This window comes from Seriola aureovittata, chromosome 13 (genome assembly GCF_021018895.1).
Source record: "Seriola aureovittata isolate HTS-2021-v1 ecotype China chromosome 13, ASM2101889v1, whole genome shotgun sequence".
Taxonomy (NCBI): domain Eukaryota; kingdom Metazoa; phylum Chordata; class Actinopteri; order Carangiformes; family Carangidae; genus Seriola; species Seriola aureovittata.
Window position 1 is genome coordinate 16,681,933 of NC_079376.1, and position 24,489 is coordinate 16,706,421.

The 24,489-nt window shown below is 41.1% G+C and overlaps 2 protein-coding genes across 2 annotated transcripts in view; both read right to left on the bottom strand.

Annotated features, from left to right (window-relative positions):
* Nucleotides 1-11,983, bottom strand: part of LOC130180172 (pleckstrin homology domain-containing family G member 3) — a 29,391-nt gene extending 17,408 nt beyond the window's left edge. The window contains exons 1-2 of the mRNA XM_056393585.1: nucleotides 11,852-11,983; nucleotides 7,813-7,880 (exon numbers count right to left, since the gene is read on the bottom strand). Of these exons, the coding sequence (XP_056249560.1) occupies nucleotides 7,813-7,880; nucleotides 11,852-11,961 (178 nt within the window). The 5' untranslated portion in view covers nucleotides 11,962-11,983. The remainder of the gene's footprint in view (nucleotides 1-7,812; nucleotides 7,881-11,851) is intronic.
* Nucleotides 11,984-16,392: 4,409 nt separating this feature from the next.
* Nucleotides 16,393-24,139, bottom strand: spint1a (serine peptidase inhibitor, Kunitz type 1 a). The gene is made up of 11 exons (XM_056394491.1): nucleotides 23,975-24,139; nucleotides 23,365-23,825; nucleotides 22,663-22,820; nucleotides 22,283-22,424; nucleotides 20,039-20,206; nucleotides 19,382-19,429; nucleotides 18,813-18,944; nucleotides 18,629-18,679; nucleotides 18,300-18,470; nucleotides 17,593-17,652; nucleotides 16,393-17,354 (listed from the first exon to the last, which is right to left on the bottom strand). Exons 2-11 carry the CDS (start codon nucleotides 23,774-23,776, stop codon nucleotides 17,167-17,169), a joined length of 1,530 nt encoding a protein of 509 aa, XP_056250466.1. The 5' UTR covers nucleotides 23,777-23,825; nucleotides 23,975-24,139; the 3' UTR covers nucleotides 16,393-17,166.
* Nucleotides 24,140-24,489: the final 350 nt, after the last annotated feature.

Sequence of the window (24,489 nt, forward strand, 5' to 3'; positions counted from 1 at the left end):
CCATTATCATGCAGACAGTGTAAAAGCAGAGCGTCTGGTCTTGCTCAGTGCCACAGAGTTCCTTCAGCATCTGCAAACATTTATCACTAATCTCAGAGGGATCTGTAGCCACTGTGGCAAGGCCATGCCCATTACTGTGCCTCCCAGTTGTCAGATATGGAGGACTGTCAAGTGTCTGGTATCAAATTTTGCCTTTTTAAAAACATATTTACAAGTTTTCACTTAAATAAAACTTGACTAGACTGTATTGTCCCTGGTATGTTTTTCCATATACAGTATCCTTATACAGTTTATTTTTACTGTCGTCTTATATTTTATTGTGATCTCAGTATATATTTAGTGTGCATTCCTGTGTTTAAGCTGTTATGGTTTGTGTGCAGTTGCTGGTTGTACTGTTGGTGCCTTTGCAGTGTTTTGAGAGCCATTGCCTTGATAGTAATTTGAGAAAATGAACATACTTACTAAACTAAATGTGATGTTACATTCAAGCAATTTTGATTTCAGAAAAAGAGACTAATGACAGATAACAGCTGCTTTAGAACAATTTGTTACCATTAACTTTATTGGTAGGAAAAATAGATCTTGGAATTTATCCCTTTAAACCCAAATGCCAGTGATGTTTTGGCAATAACTGCAGGGAAAGGTCTATAAAACGAAACCACTGTAAAAAAAAACAAAACAAAACAAAAAAAAAAACGTGAACAGTACACACTAGTTTGAAGCATCTGTTTTCCGCGCAACTACCAATCGGTTGAGGCTGTCAAATATGAACTCATGTTTTTCATGTATTTGGAATTAATAAGGGTTTATTGATACCAATGCAATTATTGATTGCCATTTAGAAACATTGTGTTTCCCACAGGTTGAGAATTTACCTGTGATGGTGGGTGGCGCAGTGTGTGACTGATGTGCATGTAGAGACTCATGCAGTTTAGAGGGGGGACGTGTAAGCCGGGGTATTTTGTGTAGCTACAATTTACAGATGTCTCATAAACTGCTCACATGCAGACTATCAGTAGATGCTACAATATTTCTCATGGCCCTTCCTTCCTGACAGCTCAGTGGACTGACCTGTTAAATCATACCTTAAACAGAGTTTCTGTGGTGACGGTTTTGTACAGTTAAATATAGGGTCCAGACCAAAATTTCCATTTCAGCTCAGCCATGGATTTTCACCTTCAAACACCACAATGTCACATCACAAGTATACTTCCTCAACAACACTCTCCTTTGTTTTAGAACTACGTCAATACAGTTGTTAACTCACAGACATAACCATTAACCAAGTCAATGTTAGACAGACAGTATAGTATTACATTTCAGTCAGCTTCTTAACCTCAATAACTCACAGCAGTTTTTCTATGAAAGTCATCAGCAAGATTATTTACAAAGAGTGTAGAGACTGTGTGATCCTCATTGGATTACATTAGGTCAGACACTTGTGCGTGAACAGGTTACTAATGTTGTGGCTAAAAGAAAAATGGCTGGAATTCCCCAAAAAAAAACTCCCAGCCCCTCATTGTAATTCTTTGAATTCCAGTTTCCTGCCTGTTAAGCCGAGGTTAACATTTACAGACAAAGGTGTGTTAATGCTACAAGCATGACCTTCCCTTCTCTTTTGTTGCCTCCCTGAGTCCAAATCCCCCGGACAGAGGTCCACTTTAACGCGGTGCCGCTGTACATTAATACAACTTGTAACCAAATAACCATGTAAAGTTAATGCTGAGTGATTTTAAACGAAGAAAGTGGCAAAAAAAAAAAAGTCAGAGCGCAGGACTCCTGATTTGATGTGAAACAAGTGAGTGTGAGGGGTATAACAGGTGACTTGAATGCTTCAGGCTGTTGCATTGCTGAAAGCAGACAGAACATAACACTCACTGAGGGGCTCGATGACTAATCAGTCTAGAGCGAATAATGTAAAGTCTACACTTCCATTTCAGTGTGAGCTTATCAGACGGTTAACAATGCAGACAGTTCATAAACTTTTCCGCCTCTGACGTCATGGTTATAAGAATGCCATGCAGTACCTAATAAGGTGGTGCAAGAGGGGAACAAAAACTCTGAAATGAATACCCCAGCACCTGGTTATTAACTTTTCTAAAAGGCTACAGTCACATGTATGACAGAGGTGATCTCTGTCTGTCTGAAGTTGTTGCTGAGTGGGACATAAAGCGTTCCTTTAGACAGAAAATTCTTTGGCTTATGCAATAACAATTTTTGCATGCTTGGTCAACGTCAGACACATTTAAGAAAGACGTTCTTGGAATAAGCTCCACAGATATGATCCGGTAGGTAAAGATGCATCAGTTTTTTTTCCAGCTTAATATTACCACCTTCTGTGAGAGCATGATAAGCCAGGGCATGCAACTGTGATCTTAGTTGTTGGTTGCAAAATCATGTGATGATATGATTTGTATTTTCTCAGCATTTCATGCAAACCAGCCTCAATGCAGATAACCATGCAAATTCTACCTAGGACAAGCTATAACTGCCACGTCTGAGTATCTAGCTTATCCAACCTGGGTTTTACACTGTCAACAGGATGGAAACATTATGTTGTTTGTATCCAGCGCATTGCATAACACAATGTCTACTTGACTTAGGGTATTAGGAAACAAAAGAGATACAAAACAAGGGTAATAACAATGGAAGTCATAATGATTATAGTGTTCCACATGTGATGGAAAATGTTTCAAGCATCAACAACAGATAATAATAATCAGGTTGACTTAATTATATGTTTAAAACAGTTCTATAAAGCAAAACTATATAAAAATGCACTGATTATTTGAATTCATACACGTTCTAATGTGTCAGTCCTCGCGTACCTTAAAGATGGCAGTGATAAGAGTCGTCCACCAAAGCAAAAGGCCTGAGGAAGGTGTCAAGTCCAAGTTCAGGATGATTTCTAAATCACCTTTTTCCTAGCTCCTCTCCAATCTCTTGTGTACAGACTTTTAATATGATGAATGATGAGTGTGTCCTACTCAGTGAGTTAGGTATGACTCTCCAGGAAACTGCTTCCCAGAGAGGCACACCTATTTCAGCTGAACTTAGTAGGACCTCTGAATTTGCCTATGACACAATAAAAATAATCCCTATGTTTGTGTTTATGTACTATCCTGTTGGTCTTGTTTTTGTCATCTAACCAAATCAGTGGCAAAGAAACAGGAACAACACTGTCTCTATGTTCAGCAACAAAATACTGCACATGGACTTCGCATTAGAGAATGACTTCTCTCTTAAGCACCTTTGCTCCTGTCACTATTTGCTGCCTTTGGCAAGTCTGTCATTTTCAGCAGTGTTAAGCAATTTTCTGAGTGTCAAAAACAAAAAATAACAGTAAGAGTGACAGCATTGTGGACAGAAGATCCCACAGAATAAAACAAGCCCCTGCCTGCTAAGTTAGTAGCCTTCACACAGCTGCTCCTACTTGATTCATACTGACTCATATATCAAATGGTGATGAATCTGAACCCAGCGTACGATGAATCACACTCAAAGCCACCTTGTGATATTTCTCCAGACACTGGCTTGATGATACCTGCATGAACAGTGACGATAAAGCTGTGAAATATTAGTAATTTCAATGCTCTGTTTCATCACAATGAGTCATTCCTTGTTTCTCAGGTGCCTGGCACTATCTTGGCAGCTTCATACATTAATTCCATCCCCTTGGGCCAAAAAGGTTTATTTTTTATTTTTTACAAGAGCTGGTAATATAGGATGAGTCTACACCAACTGTCTCCTCAGTAAATTTCGCAACTTTTCTTGCAACACCCTCATTCTCCTTGACAGAAGTCATAGTTCTAAGCACTTTCTTGTTTTTCTTTACTGTGCTTGAACAGGGTCACTAACTTGTGGAGATTTGAACTGGCCACAAAAAGAACTTTCACCTTCCACATTAACGCAGTTAGCAAGGTGGAAAATCCTAGTTCCTAACTGGCTGATTAGTACGTTCCCTCACAAGCAAGAAAAAAAAACAGCAACTTCAAACTGGCTCTTGAGGCTGCTAATCTGCTAACGTATCTTTCAGAGCCAAGGGCACAGTGTGTGACCTTGTTTCCCTTGGGGGATAAAGAACAAATCATGTTTTGCACTACATCTTAATAAAGCCCTTCCGCTCCTCAACATCCACTCTGAACTTCCTTCTTCAGCACCCCTCCACAGCCTCTAGCACTCATCTCCTCCAGCGATGGCTGTCGGGAGACAGGGAGGTAGTCCTGTGCTGATCCCCATGGGAAAAACTCCTCCCCACCTGGCAACGGTGAATGGCTGCTCCTCAGGAGGGCAGGAGGCACAAGCATAAAGGGTGCCTCTGAGGATTAAGCCCCAAGTCTTCACAGACCATTATCAAACAGCATGAGTCAGAACACTGATGATTAGATACTGAGACCGATGGCCCGGATTGATTTCTTATCCCTTGATGCAGAGAAGAATTTAGGTCACTTCAAGGTTTTTCTGCTTTGAACTGCACTTTATAGGTACAAGATGGTTTGATTTACATCCGTGTTTGGCCACTCAACAAGCTTTTAATGCTGTGTTAATAATTAACCTGAGAGTCGGTAAATAAACCGCTGTGGACAACAGAGGCTGAGCACACAAGCACGAATTGAACCTGCATTCCACGCTGACAGTCAAGGTCAAAATGTTGTGCTGGGAAGTTTTGGGGGAATTTTGGTGTTTAAAAGTGAAACTAACTGTGTTCTGGCATTGCTTCAGTTTTTTATTTTTTTCTGAAATGCATGAGGAATCTACCTGGGGACATCTGACAAACTATGATAGTAAAAAGTTGTGTAACTCTTGCAAAACACTCAGTTATTGCACTTTCGTTTCTCAGAAAAGCACAATGAAACAATCAATGTTGACATGTTTGTAAATTTGACCTTATGATATACACACCAATAGAGACAGCAAAGGCCAAAATCCCTTCTCGCGCATTTAAAGTGACATGTTTCAGAGACACAGGATTCTCAGAGTAACAAAAGTACAAAACTCCTCAAAAAGATCAAAAATTAATCCTGTCAACCTCCCCTGTGCTTGACCCTGGCTCTTAAAGGATCCAGCCGTGCCAAATGACCTCAGTGCATAGGCATGTGATGATCCACTTAGGAAACTCTTGTATCAACAAGCCCCCCCTCCAAGAACCCTTCAGGCACTAGCAACACAGCCAGCCCTGGATCTATTCAAAACTCGCATTTCCTCTGGACAACACACACCATCTGGGCCCTGAGGTGTGAGTCCATTGTAAACTTTACCACCAGTCTGACAGTCTACAACAAAACTGCTGCCCTGTTAGCGCCTCTCTGCAGAGTCCACACACATGCTGGTGGCACAGCAGCTGTGTGAAGTGTGGAGGGAAGAGGGTCGGGGAGGAATACTTCATTTACTTCACGTCAAGCTGTTTATCACATGCAGCGTTATAAAGGGTGAGATGCTGTTTGCCCTGTAGTTTAGGCCTTATTAACACTTAGTGTATACAGCAGTAAGTGAGGAATTTGCTTGCTTGCTTTGGCACTTACTTTTGTCAGTCTTTTGTACACATTACTAGACACAGAACAGATATGTTTGCGTCCTCCTATAATGAGTTACAAGCAAGAGCATTAATTACATAAACCATCTTTTCCAAAAACATGTCATTAACATTTCTGAGCCCTTATTGTGTTTAGCGTCATGTCTGTGGTGACACCAAAATATTCCAATGCACTGCATGCTTGTTTTCAAAACATCAACTGAATGTAAAGTGTTATGGAGGAAGTTGATAAAGAGATTTATAGATTCAAATGAGTTTCTATGAGAGGCCACCTAACAGGAACACCCAAGCCAAAGAGCCTGTAACTAATGTGGGTAATCCACCAGAAGAGCTCTATAAGGAGGAATGCCATTGCAGGAGCTGTAAAATAATTTACATTGAAATAAAGTCTTTTGTGAGGGGTACGGGAGCCTCAGACAAACAAAGAAATGAAATACAGAGACTGTAGAGCTGTATAAAGTCTATTACAATAGCAGCTATGTAACAGGGGCTTATATAAACCTATGCCATGCTAGTTAGATGTTGCAGACGTACAGGACAGGGGACTGCCAGCAGTTTCAGTGAGTGTCAGTGCATGACTTCGAAACTTTGCTGAACAAAGGAGTCGCTTCAGGCTCACCTGCTGCAGGCTGCCTGTGATTAATGCTTCGGGCAATTAAGCAGAAAAAGACTTCCAGTCCAGGAGCTCCATTAACAAGCCCACTCAGAGACGCAGCCATCCCTGCCATCATCTATCTATGTCCACAACCCTATGCCCACTGGTCTGGAAAAGCTGCAGTGAATGGAGATGATCCGTCCGTCCCCCCAGAACCCCTTTAAAGCTGTACATTCTGCACACACAGCTACATTCCTGCCCGGGGTTAAGTAGGTCACAGAGAAGCCTTATCTTTGACAGAGCTGCTTAATGCTGCCTCAGGTCGACTGATGCCTGGTTAAGTCGCTGTCACTGGATTGACAGCCAAGACGTGATATATTTCATATGTGGGACACAAGGATTATAATCATGCTGGTTCATGTTCGACCACGGTGATGAAAGTTTGGTAGGAAATAGGAGGTGTCTTTTCCTGGAAAAGCATTCAAAGTGCAGAACAATAACAACATCTGGAAAGATCTTGGTGCATAGCCCGAATGTTTTCCTTTATGCTGGTTGCATCTGATAATGGATTGTGCCGTCCAAAGCCTGCAGGCGGTAAAATAATCAACACAGCTTCAAAATTCTTGGACCCTTTAGAGAAATTGGAGCTGGATGGTAGCTACAACCTTTTCATTGTTTTCTTTGACCAGACAGGGGGGATTCCTTTCAACATGCATTCCCCCTGCCTGTTAACCACATGCAATCATCACCTCACACAGATAGTACATTACCAGCAGCCCTGCCACTTAATTACCATCCATCCATCCACAGCAGGAGAGCCAGGTCCGTCGCACTTTAATTCCCAGCAGTTTCACAAACAAACGAGTCTGAAAATATTTCAGCTGCAAGTGGGTGTTCTGTCACGCCAAGGTGATTTCGTACTAGACATCTGAGCTGCAAAATGAGCTCTGCGAACGTGTTGTCAGTGTGGAGTGGCCTTTTGAGGAAACAGACACACAAATTTTCACGAGGGCGGCACACGTCTCCCTGAGCCAAAAGCCTCTTCTAGCCAAAGCTGAACCAAAGGGACAGGCGTAGAGGAAAAAGGGAACCATTGACACATTGGTATTCTTGAGCCAAAGTTGAAGATCAGCGCCAAATGTGTTCAGTAGAGAGGAGAGGAGGCGTTGGGGCGGTTGGGGGTGGAGGGACAGAGCAGGCAAACAGATACAAAGAGGCCCTGTGTCAATGCAGTGGCTCCACGAGTGAAGATAATGAACACTAAAATAATATGTAATTTGAGTGGCCCCCAGCATACAAGGTCAGCACCACTGGCTAGACTAACCATCTTGGCTGTCGGTGAGTCTGACACATTCTGGTTTGATGTGCGAGTGTTCAGGGGTTTCAGTTGTATGAAGGGGGTTGGCTGAGCTCCACAGCCACACAAAGAGACTCTCTGCCAGCTGGGACTGTAGGAGGGGAGTTCATTGCTCTTTCGGCTCTGCCTCTACATTTCCTCTATTCTTCCATTTCCAGCATTTTTCCATTCACCTCTGCTGTACTTGGGTGTTATGTTAATGCAGTGCCCTGGGTAACCAGATATACCGTTCCAACTCATTAAAACTCCATATTATAAGACTGGTCAATTCATAAGTAGCAATTGCCAGAGCATGGGTTGCACTGCATATAAATGCACTGATCTTACCTTCCCCCATTGGGCCCTGGTGGAGAGCAGAATGGGACCCCTCTGGCATGGCACTCAGGCCTCTGGAGCTGACAAAACAAAACATAACATTGGCACTTCATGTTGAGATTTACAGTACAGACAGCCAGGCAAAGTTTATCATTTTTGGTGGGCTTGAACTAACCAACTGGCTCACTGAAAGCAAAAACTATCCTAAGTCAAATCAGGTCTTCTATATAAGGGAATTTCTTCCCGTTCCCCTGCTTGCTACGCTGCATTAGCTCATGCCAGCCACTTGGTAATGTATGGTGTAACGGGAGCTGAGGTATGTAGGGGTGACTGATATGAGCTCATGCTTAACAGTAGAAAAAGGGCAAGAGTGAGTCCAATTTTGCCATAATTGGTTTTTTGCTTTTATCTTAAAACCTCTGTGACTGCCATTTGAGCTATTTAGATACTTTAACATATTTGATTGAAAATGACCTCAAAACAGCATTTCAAGGTGCTTTATAAAAAGAAAAATGTCACTAACATAATTATGGATGTGAGCTACATAAAATTACTGAAGAATGATAGGTGAGCGCAACACGGGAACATTTTATATTTTTGTTTTTGTATAAATTTGTTTAGTAAGTGCAACAAATAAATCTATACCACATCAAAACAAGTCTCTCATTATCAGCATAAATGTCCAGTGAGATTAAAGGTTCACCCCTGGTGGCATGTATTTTCCTAATCCCTCATGCCAGGCTGTGGTACTGTTAATGATGAGGTGTGTCCCCTCTGAGCCACTATGCTGCCAGTTTCTCACATCACTGCCTCTCTGGCTCCTTACAGCAAATTAACATGGAAGACTGTGCATGAGAACTTGTCTCCCTGTGATTCCTGGTTTGCCTCCGGCCTTTTAAACATCACATTCTTGGGCCAGCTAGATCAGAGGAGCAGGAATTCTTCAGGGATTAGGATGGGCATTGTTCCTAGTGCGTTTGCTGGCCACTGTGCTGAACTGACAGCCAGGCCAGCCGAGGCCAAACCGAGCCCACTGCCAGGAGGTTCGCCAATTAAGATGTGCAGGAATGCAAGGAGAAAAGTCACAGAGCTGGTTCTGTACATTAAGATCACTGCCTTCATGTTGGGTCCCTGCAACTGCAGCCTGGACTGAAGTAAATCTTGTTTAATAGACAAGAAACTCTGGTGCCACAAAAAATTTTTTTTCATTTTAGGACAAAGCACAACAAGTGACTCATGGAAAAATCTTTCCATCTTATCAATATGAAACAAAATTCTTTTTTGGACTCGTATACAATGGATTTTTGTTTCAAAAACATCACAGATTTGCACAAGTCAGAATACTTCTCATTGCTTGGTCTCTTCAACTGTTACTATATGATGTATGTACTGTGACAAAGTAGGATGATATTATCTAGTTACCGTTGAGAGCATGGATACACAATACAACAAACAAGAGGAAAAGAGTTAACATGGGCGCTGCTTTCCACAGCTGGAGACAGCTCTAGGCAAGTAATGTAATGACGTTTAATGCTGAACTCGCAGCGTTTGTTCCAGACTGGTAATAACAGCTGTTATTGCTAACGTTGGCTACGTTGTAAAACTTACAGATAGCTCCTTTAATTCATGTTAAATATTCTCTGTCTGTAAACTGCAAATAAAGTTTATACTTTTAATCTGTTGGGCCCTGCCTTGACCATGGATCTTACAGGATCTTTGAGAAGAAAAGAATAACAAATGCCGTAAAATGCTGATTTATGCCCAGTCAATGCAGCACTGCTACTGTGACATCGTCAAGAATGCAGCCTCCTTAAACAGCCTTTGACCAAGTTTAGCCAATTGATTTTCAAATGATGAGTTAGTTTGTGTAACCTGTAGATTATCCATGTTGAAGGGCAGGCTTTGAACTTGTCTCAGAAATCCTCTGATAATCCTGCCCACTATGACCTCTGAGCTAACCAGACCAAAACTATGCTAATCATCTTTTGGTCAATGAGAAGCTAGACCAGGAATAATACGCTAAAACCTAGATATCCTGCAGACGTCTGGGTCTTAAATTTTTTTTTCTAGTGTCTTATCGAAGGCCGTAGGTGTAGAAAGATGGTGTGGGTGAGGAAAGCAAAATTCTTTTAAATGTCTAACAGGACAGAGTAAAGCAGATAAACCCACAATCTTTAACACTTCTGGACAAAATTCAACAATCGTAGCTCATTACCTTTCCCCTCCTGTTTGCTGACATATGGCAATTCCAAATCCTTGTTTTCCTAGGGAGGGGGCACAGACAGATTTCAAATCCTAAAGAAAACACTACGTACAGGCTAACATTCATACCAAGCTTGCCACCTGTGCTTGAACTAGCTGCCTTTTCACACAAATGGAGAGCATTTGGTTCCCACAGCTGATGACTGCATTACCCGCAGCATGAACCTCCCGCATGGGAATCTGCAACTTGCCCCTTAATTGAAGACAGATGCTACAAGAGCAAATCTGATGGTTATTAAAAGAAAGACCTGCAATGGATCACTTCTTCAGATGGGCTGATAAACCTTCTTGTTCCTCTAATTGCCAGGCTTTACACTGATCCAGGCAGTCAATGCCTGAATTCCTTTCCTCTAAAACACAACAAACAGATGATTAAGGGGGACAGATGCTGGCCAAGATATAGCACTCATGCAAGTGAGGAGGAAATTTATACAGAGTCTTCACCACAAATGTGTTAAAAGACTCGCTCTGGAAAAATACGCACAGACAAACATATACCTTGAACCAAGACCTCAGGCCTGACACGCTTAAGGAAAAAGGGTTCTCAGGGGGCGATGACTATCTGGAGCATTTTTCACCACTGACAGCCTGTCAAGGTTATGAGAGAACTGAAACCACTGAACATGTCTGCAGAGGAAACGGAAGGAAAACAAGACTTCTGCTATCAGGTAGACATGTCACTTTCCCTGTCTCCTCAGGAAACATTACAGGAACACAAACCAGCCAGTAAGGTTGTGACCAAAAAACCCTTTTTTGGACACAAGGATTGCTGCCAATTAATGGACTGTATTTATATTTAAAGCCTGATGTGTTATTTTAACAGAAACACCCATCCACCCTACTACCACGTGATTTATGCACACAACTGATGACGTACAGTTTGGATCCACCATCTGAATCCAAAAAGGAAATCAAATTGCATTTTGTGCAAGTATTAACAACACAAATGGATTTTTCCTGTGCTGAACTAATTTGATGGGAGGAGAAGCTAAAAATAATCCACAGACTTCCTCTTGCACTTCTGTGTCAAAGTCACAGACTTACCGCATCAAGTTGCATTCACCGTCTCTCTCAACATGGCCCATGGGAATCTGGATGTATGACATAAATCCCCTGGGATGTCTCTAGTCAGACACGGTGGGGCAGATTTCTTTAGGACACCATCAGTCAAGACGGATGTTTATGTTTAGAACAAATAAAAATCCAAACTGGCATGGCAGCCAGAGGTCCAGGGTCCTACAGGCTGACTGAGACAGAGAGTCTTTATTATTTCAGCATTGGTGCCATGTTTATCTTGCATGACCTCTCTCTTACCCTCTTACCCTGTCTACCCCGACAGAAAATACCCCCTGACAAACAGCCTTTCTGTGAGTGCCCTCTTTCCCACATTACTCCTGCAGTTTGTCCCCTGACACGCAGGCCTTAAGAGACTAACAGCTTTTCATTCACTGGGGAAAACAATAAATCCTGACAGTCTCTCTTCATCTCAATCAAATTCACAGCTTCTACAAAGGCACTGCCCTAACCCGTGACTTCCCACAGACACACAGCTATGAGCCTCTTATTTTAGTCCACTGCGTTTCTGAGCATGCTGCTTAACTGTGGCAATAAGTGATCCACCCCAATGAACACCCACAGGGCACATTGAGGAGTTTTGCCCATATGGTGCACGTCCACCCCCGGCCAAAATAGCCCTTAATGGGAAAATAATCATTCCCCGCTGTGCTGAAAAAGGAGAAATGGCAATTTTCACCTCCCCACCAATGACCTGTAACCACAGAATGCATACCTGGCAAGTGAAGTTGGCAAGTGCCATCTTATTTGGGAAACGACATGTAAAGACTTCCAGTTCCTAAAAATCAGAACATTAAAACAACCAAGGGGTAAGTCGTCCTCCATAGTGTCCTGCCGTGTTTGCAGGGGAAATAAGACACCAGTCTTGAAATAGACTTTCAGTGTGCCCATTTAAAGGTGCACTACACCAAGTCTGCAGAAAAACAGCTCTCCTATGCCTTTGTGAGGGCTCATCATCATCATAACAACAACAAAAAAAGAGAGTCTGACATCACTTACGGCACACACTCTTTGCTTTCAAATAAACACACAGGTCAGGTTTAAAGTTGACCTTTAACTCTCACGGCGTTATCCTAGCTGTAACTTGCAAAAAGGCTGAAACTTTGTGGTGAGATCCAGGTATATCTGACGCAGCATCAAATATAGCTTTAACCACTAAATCACAAAGAAAGTGATTTATGAAAAGCTCAGACGCAAGGTTATGAAAGTTATATAGTGTTCATAGCTGAAACCACAACTCGCATTCTCCAGCCCTGGTAATTTTATCACAGCTGCAGCATACCAAGACTCAGGAAGAAAGAATCAAGTGCCAACTCTGAGATCCAAGACACACTTGGGCAGTTTCCTGTCTGGACCACCTGGAAGAGAGCGCTGTTCATTGCATTGAGGCAACATTTATTTGAAATGAAGTTGAGAGGTTATTGTCTAACAGGTCAAGTGAGGTCAAAGGAGTAGAAGATAGAACTTTTCACTGGTAACTGATTGATTTTGTCCTATTCTTCTTCAGCAGCTGGTGGGGAAAGTCATTGACCTATGAACAGCCAGCATTTTAAACCTCACTGTGTCTCACTGGGGTGCTCATTAGAAAAAACAATTAAGTTTTCTGGGGCCAAGTATGGGCTCCACAGGGGGGGAATTGGATGCAGGGAAAAAGGAAATGGCAAATGATTCAGATGCAGCATGGAGATTAGTTTTTCTCACAAGTCAAGTGTGACATTAAAGTTGAAGTGGAAAAATCTCATTCCCTAAAAAAAAGAAAAGGAAAAAAAGACTACAGCAGCTGATCAAAGTTCACTCAACTGAGAGTGTTTTTGTCAAAGGCAAACAGAACTTATCAGACTGAAACTCCTGCCCTCTCCTGAACGCACGGCTTGGATGTTGTGAAATTATATGACGTAAAAATGCACCAAAATTTTATATGCAACATCTGTTATTAATGTTAGGTGGTGGGGCTCATAATAAGGAACGAGTTGAAGTGTTTTACCTGTGTACAGGACTCTTAGCATGCATGTGTTTTGCTCAGTTCATGAGCACAATACATGGCTTATAAAAGTGTTCTCTTAACAGAAAAAACTCACTATCTATAACCACGGGATAAGCACAGAAGAGAGCTTCCTCTGACATGCAGCTCGACTGTTATCACAGCTAACGTTAAGTTAGCTAAGATTTGGTAAAGTTGTCAAAAGCAGCTCACGTACCGAATTCGCCAACTTCTCTTCTTCCAACGACTCTCGTCCTCGGGTAAAAACTTTTCTCTGTAGTTTATTGGTGTAAACCTTCACGTTACTCCGTTAGATTCTTCTTTTCACATGGTAAAAGCCACTCAGACACACACCCCAGCGCAGGTCATCAGCTCGTACTGTGTCCACCTACCAAACACTGCTACATCTTTGAAGAGCTGCGAAGAACTAATGCTGCGTTCACGATCTGTCCGAAATATACAAACTTCGAATTGGTTGTGAACGCAAGTGGACGCTACAAGAAAAATGTGAATCTCTTCTTGTACTGGCTCATCCAGACTGGGATATATGGGATAAATATTGCCTTTTCTTATTGGTTGACCTTCTGTCTGAATCATAGACTGTATATAAAAAGGTCTGCATTAATATTATTGGTTAAAGAATGATTGTTGTTGTTACAGGATACATTTATTTTCTTTCACGGTTGTCACTTCTCAACAATAAAACAAAAACACCAAGCAACATCGAAGGGAAGAAATTAACATCAAAGTCTTTTTTTAGTTTTAGCTTAGTTTTGATTTGGTCACTAGTCTGAAGAGTTTCTACTTTACGAGGAGAAGCTGAATGCAACAAAATCCGCCTGCTTTTGACAGGCCAGTGTCTGTTTGGTGAAAGTCAGAGGTGTTCCCTGCACGTCCTAACATCTGGCATGCATAGCTTGGTTATTTCTTTCAGTGCGAGATAGTTTGAAAAGTGGTAAACAGAATGCCCATGAATCCATGAGTAAAGATGCCGGTGTTTTTCCATAAAAACACCAGCAACACTATGTATGGAAACCAATGACAGGCTTGTGAAAGGACATAACAAATTGTAACCCTGCCAATTACATTTATGAGGGTCGGGTCAGTAGAATGGCGGGGCTTACAAAGGATGGCTTGATGGGTGCTAATTTATGCGTGGCTGATTAAATAGAGAGGGGCGCTTTTGCTTTGCGCGACCCCCTCTCTGCCCCTCCTCCTGGAGATTATCTCAAGATCCCCATAGAGGCTGTGAAGAAAGCAATATGCTGGACAACTTTACTGAAACAGTGAACACAATGTGAAAATGTAGCTTTAATTGTTACACAAAGGTGTAATGGACTGAGTATGCTCCAGTAAAATGTCCAAATTTATTGTCCTAATGATGGAAGAATGTTATAGAGATGAAGAATGTTATATCAGATCTGATATGTTAGATAGTTTATAATTAAGTAGCTGGAGTTTATGTAGCTTTGAGTGATCTGAACTGGCTCCAAGTACATCCAAACATTGAACATCTGACAAACCAATGTCGCCCCCTGCTGGTAAAAATGCCTCTGTTCAATTTGTAGGTGGTGCCTACCTCAAATTTCATAAAAAAAAAAAAAAAAAGAAAAAAAAAGAAAGGAAATAAATAAATGAATAAATACCAGTGTCTGTATCACCAAAACTTTTAGGTAGGGAATGGATAGGAGTACTCCTTATTTAGTGATAAAAGTCTGTCTCAGGCCTATTATGTTGAATTGTTGCTAAAACACAATACAAGACTACAGTAGATATAGTCACTGTGGATTTAACGTGTTTTGTCAGTAAACTTAATGCGTTCTCTGACCCTATTACTGTGTCAGAGGCCACAGTTAAAACTGCACCCGTTGTTTAGTCTAAATCCAGCTGCTTGGTCCTGTAGAGATTGTCTATATGCCACTGAAGGTCACTGTATCTGAGGCTAAAGTTAAACCTGCTGCACATCAGAGATATAAGATCACAAGGTTCATTATAAGGGGGGATCTCTATAGCTCAGATTATTTTTTTATTAATTCCTAAAAGTTTAAATCTTTGACTTTAAAACATCTTCCACAGGCAATACAATTACAACAGTCAAACTAATGCAGCATTGTTACAATGACATTTAAACAGGGTCACATCTCCCTTAATAATTTTTTGTGCCAGATAGAGGATTCGTGATTATCTGAGAGACTGAAGAGATCAGTGCACGGTGACCTTGTATGAACCAAGGCCAGTACCTACAGACATGCAGTAAGCTTATGGGTAATGTAGGCGTGTGAACCACTTGTGTGCTGTTCAGTCACATGAGGCTTTAATTCTCAGATATAGAATCTATTCATAGACGTGAATAAATGTCACACTGGCTGTTGACATGTGTGACGTGTTGGGTTGAAAAAAATACACTTCCTGAAGTAAAGCAAAGGAACTAAACTGTGTGACTGTTTGGTCTGTGTGTGTTACCATGGGTTTATCAACTTTAGCACACAGACTTTGGTTTGTCTTATCTCTGTCTCACACAAAATCCAAAAGTGTTGAACACAGGTTGAAATATCAGTTCATAAAGAAGTGTGTCAAGTATATCCGAATGTGATCTTGATCTATGTTGAACTTAAACAGGAAAAGTATCTATCACATGAAACAGAAATTACAGACAGGTTATTCGTAACATCATAGTTAGCAACACTGGAGGAGGGCTTGGATGGCAACCAGAGGGTCTGTTATCTTTTTTAGTGACAACTGTCTGGGACGAGTTTTACATTTTTACAGTTAAGAATGAAAGCATAATGAATAATAGGTAGATTACCTTTATTATGTGCCATTTAAAGGTATGACAAATTTTACTGATCACACACACAGCCACTGTGTCAGCACAGCGAGAGGAAGTAAAAGAGCATATGCAGAGTATAGATAAGTAACCTCATAAAACAAAACAAGACAAGACTCTTATGAACATCTGCTACAATGAAGCATGGACAAACAAAAATGAAAGTCTCTAAATAATAAAAACTAGTAATTACAAAGTATATTGAGACTCAAAAATACATTAATTAATTAAACTTAAAAACTGCATGAACAGAAATTTCACAGGAATCTCACTGAAGATCAGAATGAAATAGTTATTGTACTTGTAGCAGCAAAAGCAGTGAAGTAGTGCAGACAGTTAAAAGTCAAGCAGTCAATCACATTGAAGGCAATAACAACTGAAAACTTCCAAACATTTCAAAACAAGTTGACCTATTTTGCGAGACAAAAGAAATACTCCCCACTACATCTTGAGTTGATATTTTTATTTAGTATAAACATCATGATACTGCTAAAGTTGCAGAGAATTATATCAGGACATATGTACAAACATTTGATGAACTTATAAATCAAATTCAACAGCAAGGCTTTATAAGGTATCAATAAGAATTATTTCATGTATACATTACGCTTGTTCTAAAAAGTAATCAGACAAAATAATCTTCTCAAGTAAAATATTTCTTTTTCAAAATTCTAAGATTATGTACAACATGATGCATCTGTGTATAATCCAATGTAATATGTAACAATGATGTATAAAACAGGGTAAAAACAAATCTGACAGAGTGAAGAAGCTGACGTGGCAGGACCTCAGTAAGTTGAAGGGATCACCATGTGATATCACAGATCCACAAAAGAAGTTGCACTCTTACTTTGAAGTAACGGACCAGCATGGACCTACTGACGATTCAGGGTCTGGTCTGACGTTAAAACTGACTTTATCTTAAAAAGAACTAGTCCCTGACAACTATCAGATCACGAAGCAAGTACATAAAGATAGAACATTTAACCTGATCCAATGGGTCTTAACAGGGTCACTGCATTAAATACAAGCTAAAAGTCAAATCATTAAAACATCACATTTCATCACTGGAGACATTCTGCTATATGCACAAAATAAAAAACACATCCAACTTAGTCAACACATATTGCCTCCTCTGTCATCAATCCGAGTTTGTTCAGTAAATGACGGAGCGCCGGCAACCGGCGTCATTCACCACCAGGAGAAGGTGAGGGCTGAGGGGTCAGATGGGCTTGGTGGTGCTGTTGTAGACCAGACGCTCTCTGTCCTCCATGGAGGTGACCGGGACGGTGTTGATGGGCACACGGTGATGTTGTGAAGTCTTTTTCTTTCCCTTGAAGAGGCAGTACAACAGGATGCCTAGTAGGATGACAATAGCTACACCCATGACGGCAGCTATTGCGATAACACCTGTTAAATGAACGAGGAGACATTTTAAAAAGTAAACTTTGTGGTTGGAAAGCAGATCACTAATTCAAAAGCTGCTTTCAGTGACTCAGTGAACTGGAAAAGTGAGCTTCAACGACATTACTCAACAAAAGGAACCCACTGGAAGTCAATTATCTGACAAAGCAGATAGTTTTTTTTTTAGGTGGGTTTAATTTGAACTTTTAATGGTGTAGAATGCAAGAAATGAAAGGTAGTATACCTGTCTGGTTGTCAGACATTTGGCGTTCAAACGCCTCCCTTCTTGCAAATACGTCCTTCTCTGAAATAAAGAAAAAGACATAATGTAGTTTGAGAATGTTTATGTGGTACACAACATATACAAAAACATTAAAAGGGGAAATTTAATCTACAGTAACTGATTTTTCTGGCCACTGCAAGTCAATATGGTGAAAAAAAAAAAAAAAAAAAAAAAAAAAAAACCTTTTCCATTTCACACACACACAAAAAAAAAACGTTTTAAGTTTTGTTTCCGTTTCCGGCCGTTTTTGGAAACTGATTGATTCAATGCCAGGTTTGAAACAGATATCAAAACAAATGTAAATGCACTACATCCAAGCATTAAAGCAACTGCCATGCAAACGTATCCAAGTGACCTCCGTTCACACTTGCAGCCCAGAGGATCAAGGATCAATTCAGTTTAAGGCTGGAGGTAGAAATATTGGCATTAACAAAAGACAAAATACCATAAAAGAATGTACTTAGGGAGGGAAAATGATAGAGAAAATAATTGTATATTCATGTGCCTTGATGTGAGGCTACTCGCCAGTGTGTCTGTGTAGAAGAGGTCTGGAATGTGGGGTATTCTTTTATTTTGCACAATTGATATCTTAGAGGTAGAAATAGGATGTTAATTCACCGGGATGCAAATATCCGTAAAATGTCGACTCCATGTTAATAACAACTTACCTGTTACCCCACGGCAAACTTTCAGACAGCTTTCCTTTGAGTCAAATCTGTTCTCATTTCCCCGGCAGCTACCGTAGTTGAAGCGGAAGCAGTCCTTTTCGATGGGGTTGTAGTACCACCTAGTGAGACTGTCCCTGCAGCTTCCTGTGTCGGGAGGCTGTGTGCAGCGCACTGTGAATGGCAATGAACAGTGAATGAGCAGGTAAGTTGAGATTGTAGGGGCGGTGCAAACAGATGGCAAGACTGTCTTACATTTATTCAAAATTCTTGGGAAAAACAAATCTGTAAAAAAGAAAAAAAAAGAAAAAAAAAGACAAAGTTCAAATCACCTTTTTGCTCATCCAGTGGAATCTGCAGCAGAATCCGAAACTTGTTGTTCACTATAGACACACAGGACATAATTCAAATTAGTGCGTCTTTCGAGGGAAACATTTTATCAGTGTGTTATCATTTCTACATTTACAGTTCTGTCAGTCCGTATGAAAATAAGGCCTAGTTTGCATAGACACTTACAGTCCTCGCAATTCTGCTCATCTGAGCTATCGCTGCACTGTGGGGATGAGTCACACTCCAGGCCCGGATCCAAGCAGCAACCGTTTGCACAGGTGAATTGCTCCGTGGTACAAGGAACACCACATTTTTCTCCTGCGACACACAAACACAGTGGAAATTGTCGCTTGTGCTGCATCACAACTGTTGTTTTTACGTGGCTATAATCAATATTTTTATAATAACAATGTGATAGGAGTTGCTCATAGTGATGAATATACAGCTGATTATCAAACAAATCTGCAGCTCCACTTGATTTCAAGGCAGCTGTTTTCAAGGAAAAAAAAAACCCACTGTACACTACCTGCTCAGCACCAAATTATGTTCACTAACTAGTTGGTGAACATAATGGAACAAGGGTTAGAGTGGGTATAGACAACAAACAGAGCTAAAAGATGGTGCATAAGGGAGTCAGATTTACCAAGTAGCAGCAGTAACTGCCGGATTTGTAAATAAGCAACTGTTTGATAACACTAGCGCCACATATTCACTTTATACTGAAAGATGCTGCGATTCAGACAAATGTCACCTACCTTGAGATGAGGGAACTGGCAAACCTCTACCAGCTATAGCACTTTTCTCTGAAAGAAAAAACCACAAATGAGATTAAAATTCATTCAATTCTTAAAAATGACACATTTAACAGGAAACCAGCTGACAGTCTAAGATCACTGTCCCATAAAACCCCCCAATAAAACCAAAATGGGTCATTTTTACACTGCGGTGTCTGTATAGATGAAACAAAGGCAATGTAAAGTGTTAATTAGTGAGTTGTCAAGGCGCTGGCAGGGATATTTATTGGCTTTAGACACACCCAGGCTTGCTCCCCCCCATGTTTCCTGTCTTTATGCTAAGCTGACTGTCCTGGCTGTAGCATTACATTTACTTTGCAGCCATGAGAGTGGTATCGATCTTCTCATCCCACCCTCAGCAAGACAGCACTCAGCACAGAGGTGCTTGATAGCCGCAAACGATATCAAAGCCACCACAAGCAGGATTTGGATTACAAAAAGACACCTTCGAAGACAGCAACCCACGCTGCTGCCCCACTGAGATAAATGTGCTGAAAGCAACACATAGACGACGCCCATTTTCACAATGATTGAATCCTTTGGCAACAAACAAAAGCTTGAAAAAAAAAATGCTAAAAATACATAAACTTTACATGCGTATGATCAATGCACAGATACCTGAGCCATAGCAGGCTTTGCTGCACTCATCCTTGGACAAGTAGTTGTTGAGATTCTCCCTGCAGCCTCCAAACATGAACTCCTCACATTTCTCTGAGGCCGCGTTGTAATGCCATCGAGGGAAAGAACCGCGGCATGGCCCAACCTTCTTCGGAGCCATACAGTGGTCTGGTAGGACACAGAATAAAAGATTAGGGTTGACTCAAAATTAATAATAGCCGCTTATATGTCTGCAAAAAGCATTTAGAACTTGTCTGCCTGTGAAAGCTTTCCCTAAAACAGTGATGTCATGAGCATGGTCTAGTTACTGTAGCAACAAATTCAGTCCAGAAAAATGAGAACCAACACTCTCACTAAGACTCACTGATAGAAAACTCTAGTGACGGCCTATTTCTCGGTGGTTCACCTGGTAGAGCGTATACCACACAGGCTTAGTCCTGCAGCAGCTGTAGGTTCGAGTCTGGCCCACGGCCCTTTGCTGCATGTCAAACCCCTCTCTCCCTCTCTGCATTTCCTGTCTATCTCTCACTATACTGTCAAAATAAAGGCAAAAATGCCCAAAAATACAACTTTAAAAAATAAATAAATAAAAATGTGATCAAGGTTGTCAGCACACTAATTTTCCTCAGAAGTTCTCTAAAACACTGATTTAATGTCAGATAACATGAAAAGACTCTTAACAATGTGCCACTTGTCCGTAAACCAGTTTGACTAACCAATAATGCTGGTGTCTCATATCTGTTATATATCAGATTTGCTGAGATATCCTTTTTGTCTTAACTTCCTATTCTATGCGTCTGTCTCATGGTAAGACAGACATAATTACATATGTGGTTGTCCTGTATGTAGAAATGCAACTGAGAAAAAAAACAGAAGCGGTGTGTATTTTAACAGACAATGAGGTTAGTGAAGGAATGCAGACAGTGTATATATTTCAAGACATTACAAAGAAGTGCCCCGACTGCAAAATTATACTATAAGTTACACTTTCATTACCAAGTCCTCACGGGCTTTATCACCAATTGTCATTCATGAATGAGTTGCTCTGTTATTGAAACCATTCATTATTGTGGAATAAATGTGGCAGCATTGTCGTGTAGTGTCACTGCCATGCCAAGGCATATTCAACTGAAGTACAGTCCTAACAACGTTAGGGACACAAGCTGTTAATGGGTAACTGAACCACTGAAAGCTTAAAAGTCTCCCCTTGTCCTTCAGTCTACAGTCAATCAGCAACCAGCAAATACAAAACTGAGAGAAAGAGAGAACCTTCTAAAAGGATAAAACATTCAGACAAAAATCACTTTTAATCAGTGCAGAAAAGAATCAGGATGGTGACGGGAGTTTTCTTGTTTGTGTAACCCAGGCTGAAACCAGACCGACAGGTTTTCGTGGAGTCGGGGGTGGAGAGAGTGGGATGGCAGGCGTGGGAGCAGTAAAAACTACACCAACCGCTCCACTCACTTCTGATCCCCGCTGAGACTCCAAACATAAAACGGGGGCAGTGGGCGAGACACCTTCGCTGTCGTTTTCTATGTCGGGCGGTCAAGGGAAGTGACCTGCGTACTTGATGTCTCACGGCAGTGATAACATTTAACAAACCGTTTTTTTAGTTTTTTTTTCCCATGACAAAAGACATATCTAGTTCCAAGTTGAATCTGATCTAATCTTCTCAGATCATGAGCTTTTATCTCTCTGTTCATGATGTTTCATCATTCAGTCCACAGGAATTGGGCGAGCTTGCCATGACAGGTTTGATCACAGCTAACATGGAATCGCTCATGCTTGTGACAAACACAAAACAATGCCAGGAAAACTTAAGAGTCGTGTTCCTCAGAAAAACAAATCCTTTAAAAGGTCTTAAAGAAATTTAAGGGCTGCAGGGAATTATCCTGTTCTACCAACTGCCCAACAGTAAACACAAAGTGGGTGATTCTGAATAAGCCAAAAGAAATGTCAACAAATACAGTGGAAAATGACTCATGTTTACTTCTGAAACTCGACCATGTTCCCCCTTGAGTCTATATTTGCAGAGAAACTAACAAATCTACAACAACCAGCTCCGATATAACATTTAATTTACAAGATTTGAAGTGCGTCATATCCATCTTACTTTAAGTTCTGACCAACAGAGTGAAAGTTTTTATGCATTCAAAGAAAAAACAGAGGAAAGTGGTTGTCCTACATAAATGAATATATTCATATTGTGTTTCAGCCAGATGTTTGCTCAGCCTCGATACTCACGCTCAGACTGCTCCGGAGTAAGGACCAGGACGGTGACCTTGATTGAGTCTGATTGTCCGATGGTGTCAGTGACGGTCAGCTGGAACTTGTACACCCCAGATGTCAGATTGGACACGATAATCTGGTCGTCAAAGGAGGTTTTCTACAAGGCATAAAAAAGACAGTGTTGTGTGTGTGTGTGTGTGTGTAACAGTGGCAGTAGTTTTTCAATTTAATGACAGGCATGTATAAATAACATTATAATAGACACTTAAAAGGAAGGTTAGACACACATACACAGAATTATTAATAGTTTAGTTTCTAAATTTCCCCAAACTGGACACTCAGAAATATTTGTAGCAAAGCTGGGTTTTGCATTACAGTCTCTTCCCTTCACTCACTTCAATGACAGCATAAGGATATCCAGTGAGCATTTGCCACTGGAAGGACGCAATCCCTTGGTCATCTTTGCTCTCTATGCCGTTCAGTGTCACACTGTCCTGAGGCTGGACCACCCGGTCCTGGCCGCCGTTGGCGACTGGTGGACGGTCCGATTCGTCTGGAGTGACACCATGGGATTAATGCACATTACTAATAAGACATTAACTAGAACATGAATGGCATTTCCGGTTACAAAAAGTTGCAACACATGAAGAGGCAGAGGTAGAAACTGAAACCTGAACCTGCACCAGGGGCCATGATAATAGCCTGACGTGTGTGAACATGCTGAACTGACAGTTTCTGCCCTAAATCTGTGGCCTGATAACAAACTGCTCTCACACAGACCAGTGAAAGACTAGGGTTTTCATTGTTAGAGAAGGACAGAGACAAAAAGTTTCCATTAAGTGGTAAACCCAGACAGTCCCCTGGTTTACAAAGCCCCCCCCCCCCCAAAGGAAAACTTAAACTGTTATTTCCCTCTGTATGAAAAATGGAGACTACAACATATACACTATCAAATCTTCATCTACAACACATGTTTGTTTAGAACTGAATAATTAATGATCACACACACAAGGGGTCAGAACAAACTGAGATATGCATCTATGTGGAAAAATAATTCATGTGAATATTTGAATTTGTGAAGCTTCTGTTAGTCTTACTTGGGGGGACATCCACTTCAAGATAACTTTCATAAACAGAGTCCAGGATATAATTGATGTATCCTTTCTTTCTCACAAAGCGGCAGGCGTATTTCTTCTTGTACAGGCAATCAAAGAGAAAGCAGGACTTGACCATGCCCTCCTCGGTTCTTCTCTCCATTAAGGCGACATTGCACCTGGGCTCTTTGCAGCATTCCGCAACGCAGTCCTTGTATCGATCCATCTTGGGCGACGAAATGAACGTGGCTCCGGCATTCACCGATTCGTCGGCATCGAGAACGAAATCCTCCCGACCGCTCTTGAATTTGGCCAAACACTCCTCACCAGTCTCCTGGCCCCCAGCGGAGTCGAGAGACAACGTTAAGAGCAGGAGCGCAAACACTCCCCATTGTCCTTTAAGGGGTGAATTCATGTTTAAAAGTCCAGTAAAGATTTCCACTCAAATAATTTCCAAAGATCACCTGTAACGACAGTGAAGCCAGTTAAAAATAAAACCACTTATTATATTAAAAATTCAACCTCTTCGTGGAGTGTTAAGGCCGCAAAATGGTAAAACAAGACGCTGCTTCTCCTCAACAATCAACCTTCAGTATAATGACGTCAAACCGACCCCTGACTTCCTGATATGCGCCGAGAGAGATAGTTGAAAACTTCCACAGAGTCTCTCCAGACCGATCTGATCCTTCAACCTGCAACTGAAACCCTCAGAGAAGTAACTTCTCTGATGTCGAAAAAACCTGAGCAATCGACGACATTACACAGGTGAGTCACCTGAGAGATACAGGAAGTGAAATTCCACTCCTGAGATGCCACTCCCTTCTGGCTGTTGAGGCCACAAACAAAAAAAAAAACAGAGCTTTGTGTGCATGTGCGTGTGTGTGCACGCGTGTTTGTGTGTGTGCGCACGCTCTCACACACTTTATAGTCTTCTACTTAATTATTCTTCACCGTGTAGTCTTTTTTCTGTGGTATAAATTTACATTTCTTTCTAACTTTCTAACAAATTCCTTTGTAACTGTGAAACAATTAAGAAACCTGGTTTTGAAAAGTATTACATAAAGTTTTAGTTACTTTTATTTATCAGATAACATTTTTTTTTATTATTTTGCCCATATTAGTGGTGGT